This window comes from Ranitomeya imitator, chromosome 7 (genome assembly GCF_032444005.1).
Source record: "Ranitomeya imitator isolate aRanImi1 chromosome 7, aRanImi1.pri, whole genome shotgun sequence".
Lineage (NCBI taxonomy): Eukaryota > Metazoa > Chordata > Amphibia > Anura > Dendrobatidae > Ranitomeya > Ranitomeya imitator.
In genome coordinates this window covers 100,257,439-100,273,297 of record NC_091288.1, presented here as the reverse complement: position 1 = coordinate 100,273,297, position 15,859 = coordinate 100,257,439, and the positions used below count along the sequence as shown (strand labels likewise).

The following is a 15,859-nucleotide window of genomic DNA, read 5'->3' as shown; positions in this document are numbered from 1 at the left end:
AGCACACCGACATTTTACCTGAATGTGAGAATGTGGCCTAACGGAGGTAATTTTACAAATTACACAAATACTCCAAGTCATACAGTTTTAAAAATAAATACTTTCATCAGGTGACCACTGATGTCTCAGCTAATTAGAGTCATTTTCTGTTGTTTCTTCTCCATCTGGTCAGACCTCATGTTGACATCTGCCAGTCACGACTCGTCTTGTCACGGTGATCACAGCAATTCTAAAAATAATAAGGTCATATATAATGTATACATACATTTGTCTCCTGAATAAAAAAAATACCCACACTGCATCCCTGAATATACTACTAGCCCCTCAACATTCAAAATATAAGCTTATAGGCTAGCGCTGTGTCACCATTAACTATAATTTCCTCATCCAACAAATATAAATGAATCACCCACTGTGTTTCCCAATTCATTTGAAGGCTATGTGCACACATTGCATTTTTGTTGCTTTTTTTTCCCACACGGATTTGTTGCAGAAAATATACAAGGTTTTACAGTACAAGTGCAGCGCCCAAGGGTCCTGGTCGTTGCAGTAATGTCATTCTTCCACCATGGGGAGTGATGTTACGTCTGATGGCAATAAAGGAGATCTCTTTACCAGGTATCACAAACCACACAACACACTTCACACTCCAGTCCGCCAGGGGGGCTATGCTCCTATTTATTAGGGCACTCCTCACAATTAGGTAAAACTGGTGGGTTGGACAGTTAGTGAGGGAGAAGCGAGCTGGGTTTCACCCAGGCAGCACCAGTCTGGCGGACACTGGCAGGGCTACACTCAGTAAGTTGCTCTCTGAGCTCTGCTCAGGTAGTGGGACCCTGACAGGGGTGGGATCCTGTCAGAGGCCTAGACAGAAGGACATGGAGCTGCGCCTGCTTACCAATGCGGCAGCATCCAAAGAAAGAGACATTGAAGGGAATTGCGTTGCTGAGAGTGAGAAACGAGGTCATAGCAAAAAGGAGAGGAAACCAGAAGGAGTTCTGCCCTGTAAAAGGCTGCCTCCTTTCTGAGGTGCTGAAGCCGGTAGCTGGAACACCGAGGGAGTCATTATCTCCAAGCCTGGCTCCAGAGACCGGCAGGACAGCTAGTTCCATATTAGTTGCCTGACCTTATACCCAGGAGGCATGGTGGCAACTGTGGGGGGCCGGGACATGATAGAGTCCCTGTAAACAGCCTCAGGCCATCAGTCATACGGGTTTGTCCTATCCTATCCATCAGGGGGACAGAGAGAGAAAGAGACATAACATCTAGAACATCTACAACAGTTGTGAGGAACTTACCGAGACACACAGCAGGGAGGTACTACAACATCCAGGCACTAGAGGAAGACTACTGATTTCCACCTGGATAAGGGGACTCTGGATTTGCCTTCAGACCGGCCGGACTCTGACTGCCCTGTGATCTGATGCTCTGGACTGTAGATGCTGAAGCCTTCAGTAAAGGTAAAGAGACTGCAACCTTGTGTCCTCGTTCTTCACTGCGCCTTACACCATCCACCATCTGCACCCTGGGAAGCCCTGGGGACATACTTCACCTGTGGGAAGGTATACCATCTAGCTGCCATAACATCACCCCCAGCGGACCCCTAAGCAGCGTCGGTCACCCTGACCGAATACCACAGGTGGTGTCACGAACATTATCCCTTTAAAGACCTTCCCCTTTTACAATGGACCTCCCTTCCGCTACATATAAATTAAGTCATTTATCAGGCACTGAATCAGTAATACGAATAGTGCTAGTATGATTGTCATAAGGGCTTAAGTCCCTACAACACTATGTGCCCATTTAAAATGAGTTCTGAGGGTGAGGACAACATTCGCTCCTATGACACTCTATGGGGCTGTTAACATTTAAGATTTTTTCCTCGGACCAGTTGGTCAGTGCTAAATCGCAAACATATGTCCAGTATTGATCCGACTATCATATCAAAATAAACAATGCAAGCCTATGGGTCAGTGAAAAAAATCTAAAAACACGCAAGTGGTCAGCTCACCTGAGGATCTGCTACCTCTCATCTGCTCCTGTACGGAAGGTGGAGCACACAGTCCATAGAAAAAGATGCGAAAAAATCCAGCAGGAATTTGAAGTACATTTTTTTTGTTTATTTCTTCATTGTAAAAAATAATTGGTATGGTAATCCACTCAAAGAAAATACAAGATAAAACTTATCTTACAGCTTCATGCACAAAGAGTTCATGGAGTAGCAGCGTTATTCCAACGCGTTTTGACTTGATGTCTTAATCATGATTCATAATGCAGACTGCTGACCGGTCACTGCTCCGTCACTGACCTGCCCCCTAGTTTGCATAATGAATACCATCACATACTGAATAAAAAAAGAACACTTTTGCAGGCAGGCGCCAGCCGTTGCCCCTGTGCTGCAGTCTAATTGCATGTTTATTGTGCATTTAATCCCTTTTGATTTTGATTTAATTGAGCGAGAAAAAAAAATCAATTTCAAAATGGTGCCGCCTGAACCTGAGCAGTAGCAGCTCTTGGAGATCGCCGACAGTTGCTATTGCGCAGATGGCGCTATCTTGGAGGGGGAAGTTTTTTCCTTCTACAGCAAGATGGCACCACCGGCAGCTGCGCAACAGCAGCTATGAGATCTCTATACAAACCGATAGCTGCTACTGCGCAGGCCCTGCAGGCACTCTTTTTTTCCCCTCACTTAATTAAATCAGCAAAAGGGAATAAGTGCACAGTAACCATGCAATTATGCTGCAGCGCAGGGGCCACGGCTGACACCTGCCTGCAGAAGCGTTTTCGTTTTTTTTATTCAGTATGTGATGGTATTCATTATGCAAACTAGGGGGCAGGTCAGTGACAGATCAGCAACCTGTCAGCAGTCTGCATTATGAATATATAATCAGAGCACCACATACCTGAACCCCGCCTTAGGGTACGAGAATCTCATTAACGCAAAGCTGGAAATAAAGATTAAGAAACAACCACAAGACAGATTTCATCAACCCAGGTATCATTATAAACAGTATAACGGCACCTGCCTGACACTGTGTGTAAGTTACTATGCACAATCCTGCTGACAGGTTCCCTTAAATTAAAAAAGAAAAATACATAGCTTGTATATTTTCATGTAGTCATGACTTATGGAATGTGGTGATAAGGAAAAGGTATCAAATTAGACCAACTTCTTAAAGGGAATCGGTGAGCAGGATTTTACCCCCAGAACTATTTATATGCACATGTAGCTCTTTTAAAGAGAAGTCCAGCAATACCTTTACAAGGCCAGCTCACTCCTGCTTTACTGAGAAATCCAGGTTTGAACTGATATAAAAATGCTGAAGATCCAAAGCCTCTGTCACTCCAGCTCTATTCTCTGCCCAGCTCGGATTTCTCCTGAATGACTGGCAGCCTCTAGGGCTTCTTTAAGCAAAATAAGCTGTCAGTCAAGCAGGAGGAGTCAATGCTGGATGTGGAACACATTTGGAGTGACAGGGGCTTCAGATCTACAGCTTCATTTACATATCAATTCAGACATTGATTTGTCAGTTGCGGAGGAGCAGACTGGCCATGTAAAGATATTGCTGGGCTTGTCTTTGAAAGAGCTGCACTTGCATATAAATAGTTTGGGATTAAATCCTGCTGACGGATTCATTTAAGGGGTTAAAACATTTTCAACTCTTTAATAAATACATATTGAAATATCTGAGCATCTGTACAACATCTAAGTTACGGAAAATCAGATGAAAAAGGTAAACTTGCAGTCATACATTAATTAAGAAAAATAAATATAGCTATAAGCACTTCATAGATAGTAATACCTATTTATTTTGCTCTGACTTAAGCTATTCAGACTGAACATTGCAGGAAGCAATAAAATTATTACCTCAACAGGAACTCTTTCAGGAAATAAGTTTGTTAGTTATTATCACCTCGGATGCATTACTATATCTCTGAGCCTGAATATAATACTATAATTAATAAGTGTTGAACCTAATAGGATGAAGCAATTTTAAACTCACAGCTAAATCATTTCTTAGTATCCTAGTTGGCTGTTTCTTCATGTATTAAACTTAACATTTTCAGAAGCTCCTACTATAAAAGATTTAGTGGGGAGCCATTGACCCAACATAACACATTTCAACTACCTGATGCTATTAGTACTTTTTCAGGGGTTCAGTAATTCCGACTGAAGTTTACAATGTTGAATTGTTTTGAAAGGTATAGTGAAAAAAAAGCTCTTAGGCTGGGCAATCTTGATGTTTAAAACAGCTGATGATTTTACATTAGAGACTCATCCTTCATATCATTGAGAAAATACAGGGGAGATTACATTTACTATATGTATATTCATGTCTACAGTATTTGCAGCATACCATACATAAAGATTTACTGTAGTGATGTTCAATAAAAGAAGTCGCAAACATTATAGTCAGTTTGTGACACCAGCACCGTACCACAGTTTCATTTACAGCTTCAGATGAATTGTTATCAGGCTGCTTTTATCTCTGCCCCCGATGATGTCTTGTTTCACAGTTAGAAGTTGCAGCAGCGGAGATAAAAGCAGAGAGCCGGCGCTGCACTCACCTCTACCAGTTTACCAAAAGAATCCCCTAAAGGTACCTTCACACTGAGCAACTTTCCAACGAGAACGACAGCGATACGTGATGTTGCAGCGTCCTGGATAGCGATCTCGTTGTGTTTGACATGCAGCAGCGATCAGGATCCCGCTGTGACATCGCTGGTCGGAGCTAGAAGTCCAGAACTTTATTTGGTCGTCAGGTCGGCGTGATTCGTCATGTTTGACAGCAAAAGCAACGATGCCTGCAATGTTTTTCCATGGAGCTAACAACCAGCGAGAGCGATAAGTACGTCACTGGATCGCTCCTGCATCGTTCTGGAGTTGCCGTGTTTGACGTCTCCTAGCGACCTAAACAGCGACGCTGCAGTGATCGGCTCGTTGTCTATATCGCTGCAGCGTCGCTTAGTGTAACGGTACCTTTAAACTTAGATTTTATTGATACAGTATATATTAAAACAATTAACCCCTGAACAAACACAAGACAATGAACAATTATCAAACACACTAGGGTATGCAACAATAGTGTATCCCCATTAGATAAACATTGAATTATGAGGTGCAAGCCTCATAATTATTATTATCCCAAAAGACCTCACCATAGTCTCCTAAAAAAGATGATAAAAAGGCATGCATGAGTGAACAGGGACCACCTTTTATCTAAGCCAATAGTAATTAACTAAGGATGTGAAATCCACCTCTATATACATATGTAAAGGATATAATGGTATATAACCCTAGTTTTAACCCTATCTGTGCTGCAAAGTTTAATACCGTAGCATAGGGTCGCACTGTCAGGCCCTAGAGATTTATATGTGAAATACACCACACTTGATGATGGCCCCTATATAACCTGGTAATAAAATGTTTAATGTGATACAAAATTTCTAATAATGGGTTCATCAGGAGGCCATTTCAGAAGGATGCATTATGAAAGAGTAGATGCCCTGCTGATGGTATACTGTGAGCAACTCACCTCTCTGCAGCGTCTATTACCATGGATCTAGGACATCTTCATAGGGCAGCGATGCAAGAAACTGTAGTAAATAACAGTAGTGCCACTCCCTGATGACGTTCTGTTCCAGGAGGGGCGATAGATGCTGCAGGATAGTGAGTGCAGCCCCAGCCAGACTGTACTCAAATAAAACATCACAGGAAGTGAAGTAAAAAAAGGCATTTAGGCTATGTGCACACGTTCAGGAAAGTTTGCAGAATTTTCCTGAGCAAATCCAGACTACTTTTGCAGGAAATCCGCTCGCGTTTTTTGTGCGTTACTTTGCGCTTTTTTTGTGGGGATTTTTCATGGATTTTTCCGGAGGTTCCCAATGCAATAATATAGTGACAAATCCACAAAAAATTCCCCAAATTAATGAACATGCCGCGTTCTTTCCCACACTGTGTTTTTTTCGCGGAAAAAAACACAACACGAGCACAAAAATTGCGGAATGCATTAAAATTGATGGATGCTTAATGTAAGCATTTTGTAAGCATTTTTGCAGTGGAAAACCGCCAAAAAATGCGAAGAAAGCGCAAAAAATCCAGTACGTGTGCACAGCTTTAGAGATTAGCTAGATAGGAAGAATTGGAGGGCATTTTATAATAAACTTAATTATGAAAGTAGTTAGGGTGTAAAGATAAATGTTTAGAATGCACCTTTTAGGTATCGGACCACCTCTTTACATTGCAGTGTGCAAGTGATAGACAAACCTCTGCCTGATGCTTGTTTGAATAAAATAGACTCAAATGACCAGAATGATTTCTAAGCATGAGTGAGACCCAAGTGGGAAGTAACCATAATCACCTGGTTACCGTCCTTTTGAACTATGTAGACTTGAGGTGTATTGTTATTGAAATAGTCAAATATTGTGCAGTCCTGTGAAATATATTTGAGCCCCTGAATAACATTGTTATGTTTCACAAACAGTTGTTTTGAGAATTATGTGTATGTTATGTTGACACATCCCAACAACCTAAACACTAATACAGACCCAGTAAACCCTTCTGTTCCTATAGTAGTCCATTATACCTTTGTTCTCTGGGAGAATGACAGCAATCCTGTGGGGTGAACACCCATTCAAGCCCTTGTGAGCTACAACTGTATATATTATCCTTTACTTGAGCTTACTTTGTCTAAATCAATGTTTAGGTTGGTGATATGTATCAAAGTAACATGAAAATGAATGCCAACCCAAGGTTTCTCAGAGCAACAATATCCAGAATATCACACTGCCTCAGCCAGGTTGGTTTCTTCTCATAATGCATCTTGGTGCCATTTTTCTCCAGATAAAGTGACCGATATGCACCCAACCCCCTCTATGATATAAAGTAAAATGTTATCCATTAGATCAGGCCACCTTTTTTCATTGCTCCGTAGTCCAGTTCTGATACTAATGTGCCTTTTGAAGGTACTTTCAACAGTACATAGGGGTCAGCATAGGCACGCTAACCAATCTATGGCTAAGCAGTACACTATGCAAAAAACTGTTATGCACTATGTATTTCTATCAGAGCCAGCTTTAACTTTTCTACGAATTTGTGCTCTTCTGTAGGACTGGGCAAAGTGGTCTGGCCTTCTCTCATTAGTATAAATAAGCTTTTGGTGCTCATGACCTTGCCATTTATTCTTCTGTTATCATTCCTTTGACCACATTCTGAGGATCCCCTTATAATGCCTTTTTGGTGCTACTGTAACTCAGTCAACTCCCTTTCACAATTTTGCACTCAGATCCATGTGTTGTAAATTGTTCTACTCCAAGCACATCAAGTATCCCATTCACTGACAGTTATCATTCTAACAAGATTATCAATTTTGTTATGTCACCTGAAATACAAAAACAGAAGTAATGATCATCTAGGCAGCTAAATAGGTCTCATTGGGAGAATACAACTCCAAAATAGTCATCTTTTGGCTGGAACTTCTGCTGTCAGGCAACAGCTCTTCTTTGTTCACACACTACCTGGTAAACTGTCTGTACGATAATTATTCATTAGGGATTACTCTTGACAATTTGAAGAACTTTGAAAAATGATGCCACAGACAAGACTGATGCATCACAACAGCCACAATAGGTATAATTAACAGTGATGTTCCTGAAATAAAACTATTCATAAAATCTTAAGAATAGTAAAAACTCATAAACTTTTCAACTGTATTTAATCTTTTATCCGTTTTACTATATCTAATCTATTTTCTTTTAGGGTATGATTCAATGCTGCAAATTAAAGCGAGGACTAAATGTAAAAGCAAAAATGGTTTCCAGCTCAGTTAAAAGAATTTCCGGAGATCCTCCTGTAATGAGGAGCTCTCTTAAGAAACGGGACTTCCAAAGCACCCAGTTCACATTACCGAGAGAAAAAGATAATCTCAAGGCACAAAATAGAAGGACGCTGACACATATGAGGCACTTATGTGAGTCTATCAAGACTGCTCCTAGTTACAAAGAAATAACAAAAATGGGAAGTGGCTATTGTTCGGAACGAGAAAAAGTGACACCTGATCAATGTAACTGTGAAATAGAAGATGTTCCTGATAATCAACCTACAACATGTTCTCAATTTTTACCTGTAAGAAATGAAGAAACAGAACTTCAAGAGATGATAGAAAAATTGAAGGATGCTTTATCCCTCCAAATAAAACCAGGTATTATACATCTCTTATCTTGAGGCAGCTATCTATTTTTTTTTTCTTTATTCTAAAGCAAAAAAATAAAAATATACAGCACTGTACAAAAGTTTTAGGCAGCTGGCGAAAAAAATGCAACAAAGTGATAATGACTTAAAAGAAATAGAAGTGTTCATAATCTATTTTTAGCAATTAACAAAATACAAAGTGAATGGAAAAGAGACAAGTCGAAATGTAATGAGTATTTGGTGTGACCACTTTTTTGTTATAAAGTTGCTTCAAAGCATTACTTTTTCTAGGTACATTTGCATGCAATTTTGTGAATGAACCCAAAACAGAGGTTGTTCCACACATCTTGGAGAACTCACCACAGATCTTCTGTAACTGTACACTTGCGCAAATCCTTTTATTTATGAAATGCCAGATTGAGGGCCATATCATTACCTCCAGGACTCCCTGTTCTCCTTTACACTGAAGATAGTTCCTAATGCTATTGGCTGCATGTTTGGTGTCATTGTCCAACTGCAGAATAATTTGCAGCCAATTAGTGTATTTTTGAGACTATAAGACTCACGGGACCATAAGACGCACCCCAAATTTTGAGGTGGAAAATAAGAATTTTTTTTTTTATATGATGGGGTTCCATCTTTTGGCCAGAATTTTTGGTATCCTACCTGGGGGCCAGCAGCGGTGTGGCAGGGTCACAGAAAGCATGGTCTCTTCCTCAGGAAGCCAGCGGTGGCAGAAGTGGGGAAATGTTTCTGAGAGAAGGGGTTATCTCATTGGCACGAAGATGCGGGCCCAGTATCGGTGATGAGGCAGAGCAGGGAGCGTTGTGTGGAGCAGGGTCCCTTCCTCAGGAATCCGGCAGTGGCAGACGTGTGGTGATGCTGCAGCCTCATGTTGGCAGTGAGCAGAGCGGAGTACATCATTGGTTTCCCGGCAACCATTTTTCTGAAGCTGTGGGTTGCCCACAACCTAAGTAAAATGGCCGCTGGAGGCAGCACGTGCACAGATTGAGATCTCGGCTGGGCTGAGATCCCAATCTGTGCATGCACCGCCTCCGATGGCCCACAGCTTAAGGAGAATGACTGCTGGGAAAGCAATGATGTAATCCGCTCTGCTCATCGCTGACACCAGGCCACAGCATCGCTACACTTCTGCTGCCACTGGCTCCCTGAAGAAGGGACCCTGCTCCACTACCTCTGTAATCCCCCAGTAAGCCTGCATTTGTACTATAAGACGCATCCCTCATTTTCCTCCCAAATTTGGGGGATAAAGCTCTTATAGTCCGAAAAATACGGTATATGCTTCCCTGATGGAATTGCATGATGGATAAATATCTGCCTGTATTTATTAGCACTGAGGACATTTTTAATTTGGCCAAATCCCCGACTCCCATTTACTAAAATACAGCTCTAAGCTTGCAGAGAACTTCCAAAATGCTTCACTGTTACCTGCAGACATTTTGACTCATCATGAGATTTTGACTCATCAGTCCAGAGCACCTGCCGCCATTTTTCTGCACCTCAGTTGCTATGTTTTCTCGCACAGCTTTGTTGCTTGGCATTGCTTTTATGTTTTGTTAAAGATATGGCTTCTGGACACCATTCTTCTATGAAAACCACTTCTGGACAGACTTCTTCAAACAGTATAATGATGTGGATCCCAATGGTTACTGAGAGTTCTGAGCTGCTGGCAATGCTGGACATCTTTTGAGTTCAAACAGAAGTAAGCATGATGTGTCTCCATCTGCTGCCCTGAAATTCCTTGGCTTACCACTGTGTCTATGGTCCTTACATTGCATGTTTACTGGTGCTTCTTCACAAGAGCTTGAACAGCACATTTTAAAACCCCAGTTTGCTTTGAAAGCTCTGCCCGGGAGAGACTTTTTTTGTGCAGTATGACTACCTTGTGTCTTGTTGCTGTGCTCAGTTTCATCATGGTGTACGACCTTTGACATGAAACGGTCTTACACATCCTCACCTTTGTAGCAGTTTTGCTGCTCCTCAACCAGTTTAAGCTTCCTACACTACTTTTTCTGATTCATTTAATGATTGTATTTCAACATACATATGAAAATGACAATGATGATTATCACATTTTGATATAATTTGTTACCCATACATCTGACTGTAACCCTTCCAAAATCCATGACTTACAAGTTAAAAGTGTAGAAAAATTATCTGTTACAAGTTACAAGTTAAAAGTCTAGAAAAATTAATGCTGTTTTGAAGACAAAGTGTGGCCACACCGAATATTGATTTAAATATGTTTTTGTTCATTCATTTAGTTTATTTTTATCAATTAACAAAATACAGTGAACACATTTTTTGAAAGCATTCTTCCTTTGCAGCATTTTTTCCAAACCTGTCTAAAACTTTTGCACAGTACTGTATTTGTGGTAGATATTTGTCTTCAAATTAAGCATAGCTGCCTTTGCATCTACTTTTTAACTTGAATGGAAGGAAACATCTAAAAAATAGGTACATTTTAGTTTTCTTTTTCCAGTTTATGTGCATGAAAAGTAAATCATTCAAAGAGTTTTCTGGGCTCTAAATAAATTTCAGTAGCCACTCTACGTAACTGCAGAATGTGTGAGAGTCATGTGACTGCAAGAAGGCGATTTGCGTACTTCCACCAGGGCAATGAAGGAGTAGAGGAAGCATATGTAGGTCCTGGAGTGGCCTAGCCAGTCTCCAGATCTCAACCCCATAGAAAACCTTTGGAGGGAGTTGAAAGTTGAAAGTCCGTGCTGCCCAGCGACAGGCCCAAAACATCACTGTTCTAGAGGAGATCTGCATGGAGGAATGGGCCAACATACCACCAAGAGTGTGTGCCAACCTTGTGAAGACTTACAGAAAACATTTGACCTCTGTCATTGCCAACAAAGGATATATAACAAAATATTGAGATGAACTTTTGTTAATGACCAAATACTTATTTTCCACCATAATTTGCAAAATAAATCTTGCCAAATCAGACAAGGTGATTTTCTGGATTTGTTTTCTCCTTTTGACTCTCAAAGTTGTGGTCTGCCTTTGATGTCAATTACAGGCCTCTCTCATCTTTTTAAGTGGGAGAACTTGCACAATTGGTGGCTGACTAAATACTTTTTTTTTCCCCCACTGTATAGATAGAATTAATATTTGGGGTGCTTTAAGACACTATTAGTAATGGAAGTATCAATAGGGTGCATACTTTATTTAGAATTACACATGTCGGGCACGTTTTGCAATATATTGTCTTAAAACATGCATATTGGAGAGCAAAATGATTGATTGAATTTGTTTACAAAATTATAATTCCTTTCTTGGCAATTTAGTTTTTAACTAATTTAGAATTAATAGATTTACAATAATTTATTAATGTAATTTTTTTTTTCTAGGACAAATACCTGGCATTAGAAAAGAACTGCTGCACATGGCAGGCCAAGTTTCCAGATGCTACACCAACCTTATAAGCAACATTATTGAGCCAACATTAAAATGACTACTTATGTTTCAGGATTTGAGACTTTTGAAACCATTGAATTTCTTTTTGTTGATGTCACAGATTACACACTTCATGTACATGCTCATACTTTACTTTGAGGAGAGAATTCTGTATCCATATTTTACAGGAAGAATGCTCAGTGTATGTAAATCCAATCTGATGTTTATTAGGATAGTAACAGAATAACTCCCAACCGTAATGGATCCAGCGGGACAATCCCAATTTGTGGGAGCTATTCCACTGTCCCTGGAGGTTAACATTACGTCCCAACATTCTCTGACTCTATGATGTCTCGTGCATCTTGCTGAATTCATTACTCAGTAGTTTCTCTTCTTTCAGGCCTTTCTGTGTTTTGTAAAAAGTTAACTAATTTTTCTCTTTCCTTTTTTGAAGTTTGGTCTTGACCTGGATTTTAACTGTCAACCTTTAGCATTCAAGGCAGCAGCAAAAACTATGAGTCACAGGCTGCGCTGCCAATTGCAGAACTTTCTCTCCTTGAATTTGACTGATATTTTTATTACATGCAAATTGCACTGGTAATGTGTATGTATGTATATGTATGTACAGTATATATATGTATGTATCTAGATATGTATATATATATATATATATACTGTATATATATATATATACAGCTCTGGCAAAAATTAAGAGACCACTGCACAGTTTTTAAAAAATCAGCTTCTCTATATGTCTACAGCCATTTCATTCTAGTGTCAGTTGAATTCCAACCGGAATACACCTCATCATGCTTCTGATTAGGTAACCACGTGAACCAAATCTTATTTAATGAGGGAAAGTATAAAAAACGCTGCTGTGGTGTTCACAATCCTATTGCAATAGGACAAGCTGGATGGCAAAACAAGTGCTAGTAATATCCCAAAAGTAATAGGAATGACAAAATAACTTTTAACCATGCCAAAGGAGTTGAAAAGAAAAGTCTTGAGTGAGGAAAAGAAGGGCTCAATTCTGGCTTTACTAGCAGAGGGACACAGTGAACATTTTGTTGCCTCCATCCTTAAAATTTCTAAGACATCAGTCCATTACAACAAGGTCAAGCAGCAGATATTGGGGACAGCAAAGCTACAGACTGGCAGAGGGAGAACATATACGGATTTCCCCCGTAAATCGGATAAGACTCACCTATTCATATTTATGGGTGTGAGAAAACATTCAGATGCCACAGTAAAACATTAAATTTTTACAGATGCATTGCAATTCTGTGACATAGCAAGCTGTTCATGGTCTTGCAAAGGATTCACAGCTGCTGTAAAAAATGGATGACAAGTGAGAAACAAATTGTGCCACTTTTCTAGATGAAACTCTGAATGATGTTTTATACGCTCATGTGAAACTACCCTTAAGGGAATCCTTGCTTACCTGTCATAGAGAATGGATTACTGAGATTTTTTTCTGCTGATATTAGGGTTATTTATGCAGTTATGTCTGATTGGTTCTGCAGTTTTACATTGGTTACAGTTTAAGGCTAGTTTCACAAAGTGTATTTTTGTAGTGGAAAAATCTGCTGCGTATTTGTCCTGGAATCTGTGTCAGGAACCAACAACTGATCTTCATATTTCTGTTGCAGTTTTAAAGTTTGAACTGCTTTGGATCCATCCATGGAATTGCCTCATTCAATTTGGCAAATTCATATGTGGTGACCAACTGCAACTTTCAAATATAATTTTTACAGAAACCTCTTCAAAAAGTGACTTTTTCAAGTACCGTATATACTCGAGTATAAGCCGAGATTTTCAGCCCAAATTTTTGGGCTGAAAGTGCCCCTCTCGGTTTATACTCAAGTCATGATCGGCGGTGGGGTCGGCGGGTGAGGGGGAGAGAGGACTGTCGCATACTCACCTAGTCCCGGCACTCCTGGCGCTCCCCCTGCCTGTCCCATGGTCTTCGGGTGCCGCAGCTCTTCCTCTGTTCAGCGGTCACGTGGGACCGCTCAATAAAGTTATGAATATGGACTCCACTCCCATAGGGGTGGAGCCACATATTCATTCCTCTAATGAGCGGTGCCAGTGACCGCTGACAGAGGAAGAGGCTGCGGCACCCGAAGACCATCTGTCCAGGATAAGGAGCCAGGGATGCCGGGAGCAGGTAAGTATGTCATAGTTAGACTACTTTCACACTAGCGTTAACTGCAATCCATCACAATGTTTCGCTTTGCCAAAAAAACGCATCCTGCAAAAGTGCTTGCAGGATGCGTTTTTTCCCCGTAGACTTGTATTGGCGACGCATTGCGACGGATTGCCACACGTCGCATCCGTCGTGCGACGGATGCGTCGTGCTTTGGCGGACCGTCGGCACAAAAAAATGCTACATGTAACGTTTTTTGCAGCCGATGGACCGCTTTTTCTGACCGCGCATGCGCGGCAGGAACTCCCCCCCACCTTCCCGCACCTCACAATGGGGCAGCGGATGCGATGAAAATCTGCATCCGCTGCACCCGTTGTGCGGCGCTAACAACGCTAGCGTCGGTAACCTCGGCCCAACGCACTGCGACGGGCCGAGCCCGAAGCTAATGTGAAAGAAGCCTTACCTGTCCACGTTCCACCCGCCGGGCGCCGCTCCGTCTTCCGCGTCCTCTTGCTCTGACTGTTCAGGTCAGAGGGCGCGATGACGTACTAGTGTGTGCGGCGCCCTCTGCCTGAACAGTCAGTGCGGAGAGACGCCGAGATGGGACGCTGAGGAGCTGCAAGCAAGAGAGGTGAGTATGTCATTTTTTTTTTGTAATTGCAGCAGCAGCATTCTATATTGCACAGCCTTATGTGGAGCATCTATGGGGCTATAATGAACGGTGCAGAGCATTATATATGGGGCAGCTTTATGTGGAGCATCTATGGGGCTATAATGAACGGTGCAGAGCATTCTATATGGCACAGCTTTATATAGAGCATCTATGGGGCCATAATGAACGATGCAGAGCATTCTATATGGCACAGCTTTATGTGGAGCATCTATGGGGCCATAATGAACGGTGCAGAGCATTATATATGGGGCACAGCTTTATGTGGAGCATCTATGGGGCCATAATGAACGGTGCAGAGCATTATATATGGCACAGCTATATATGGATAATCTATGGGGCAATAATCAACGGTGCAGAGCATTATATGGGGCACAGCTTTATATGGAGCATCTACGGGGCCATACTGAACAGTGCAGAGCATTTTATATGGCACAGCTTTATATGGAGCATCTATGGGGCCATAATGAACGGTGCAGAGCATTCTATATGGCACAGCTTTATGTGGAGCATCTATGGGGCAATAATCAACGGTGCAGAGCATTATATATGGCACAGCTTTATATGGAGCATCTACGGGGCCATACTGAATGGTGCAGAGCATTATATGTGGCACAGCTTTATATGGAGCATCTATGAGGCCATAATGAACGGTGCAGAGCATTCTATATGGCTCAGCTTTATGTGGAGCATCTATGGGGCCATAATGAACAGTGCAGAGCATTCTATATGGCTCAGCTTTATGTGGAGCATCTATGGGGCCATAATGAATGGTGCAGAGCATTATATATGGCACAGCTTTATGTGGAGAATCTATGGGGCCATAATGAACGGTGCAGAGCATTATATATGGCACAGCTTTATGTGGAGCATCTATGGGGCCATAATGAACCCTGCAGAGCATTATATATGGCACAGCTTTATGTGGAGTATCTATGGGACCATAATGAACGGTGCAGAGCATTATATGTGGCACAGCTTTATATGGAGCATCTATGGGGCCATAATGAACGGTATGGAGCATCTATTTTTATTTTTGAAATTCACCGGTAGCTGCTGCATTTTCCACCTGAGGCTTATACTCGAGTCAATAAGTTTTCACAGTTTTTTTGTGGCAAAATTAGGGGGGTCGGCTTATACTCCGGTTGGCTTATACTCGAGTATATACGGTAAGTGATTTTCAAATCTATATCAGAAAAATCAAGGCTTATATAAACAGCAATTCAGATTTTTCATTAAAATTAATGGGAGTAGGTTTGTGGGTAGTATTCAAATGGATCTCAGTGTAGTATATATTCAAAAATCTGTGTGGAAAAAGTGTGAAAATATCCTAAAATACCTGTCATGTGTATGCGATCAGAGGCGTATTGAAGGGGGAGCAGGCAGGGCATCTGCCCCAGGCGCAGCTGGCAGGGGGGCGTGTTCC

General features: G+C 41.3%; 1 protein-coding gene across 1 annotated transcript in view; it reads left to right on the top strand.

Annotated features, from left to right (window-relative positions):
* Window positions 1-12,195, top strand: part of DYTN (dystrotelin) — a 118,604-nt gene extending 106,409 nt beyond the window's left edge. The window contains exons 3-4 of the mRNA XM_069735566.1: window positions 7,760-8,201; window positions 11,572-12,195. Of these exons, the coding sequence (XP_069591667.1) occupies window positions 7,760-8,201; window positions 11,572-11,675 (546 nt within the window). The 3' untranslated portion in view covers window positions 11,676-12,195. The remainder of the gene's footprint in view (window positions 1-7,759; window positions 8,202-11,571) is intronic.
* Window positions 12,196-15,859: the final 3,664 nt, after the last annotated feature.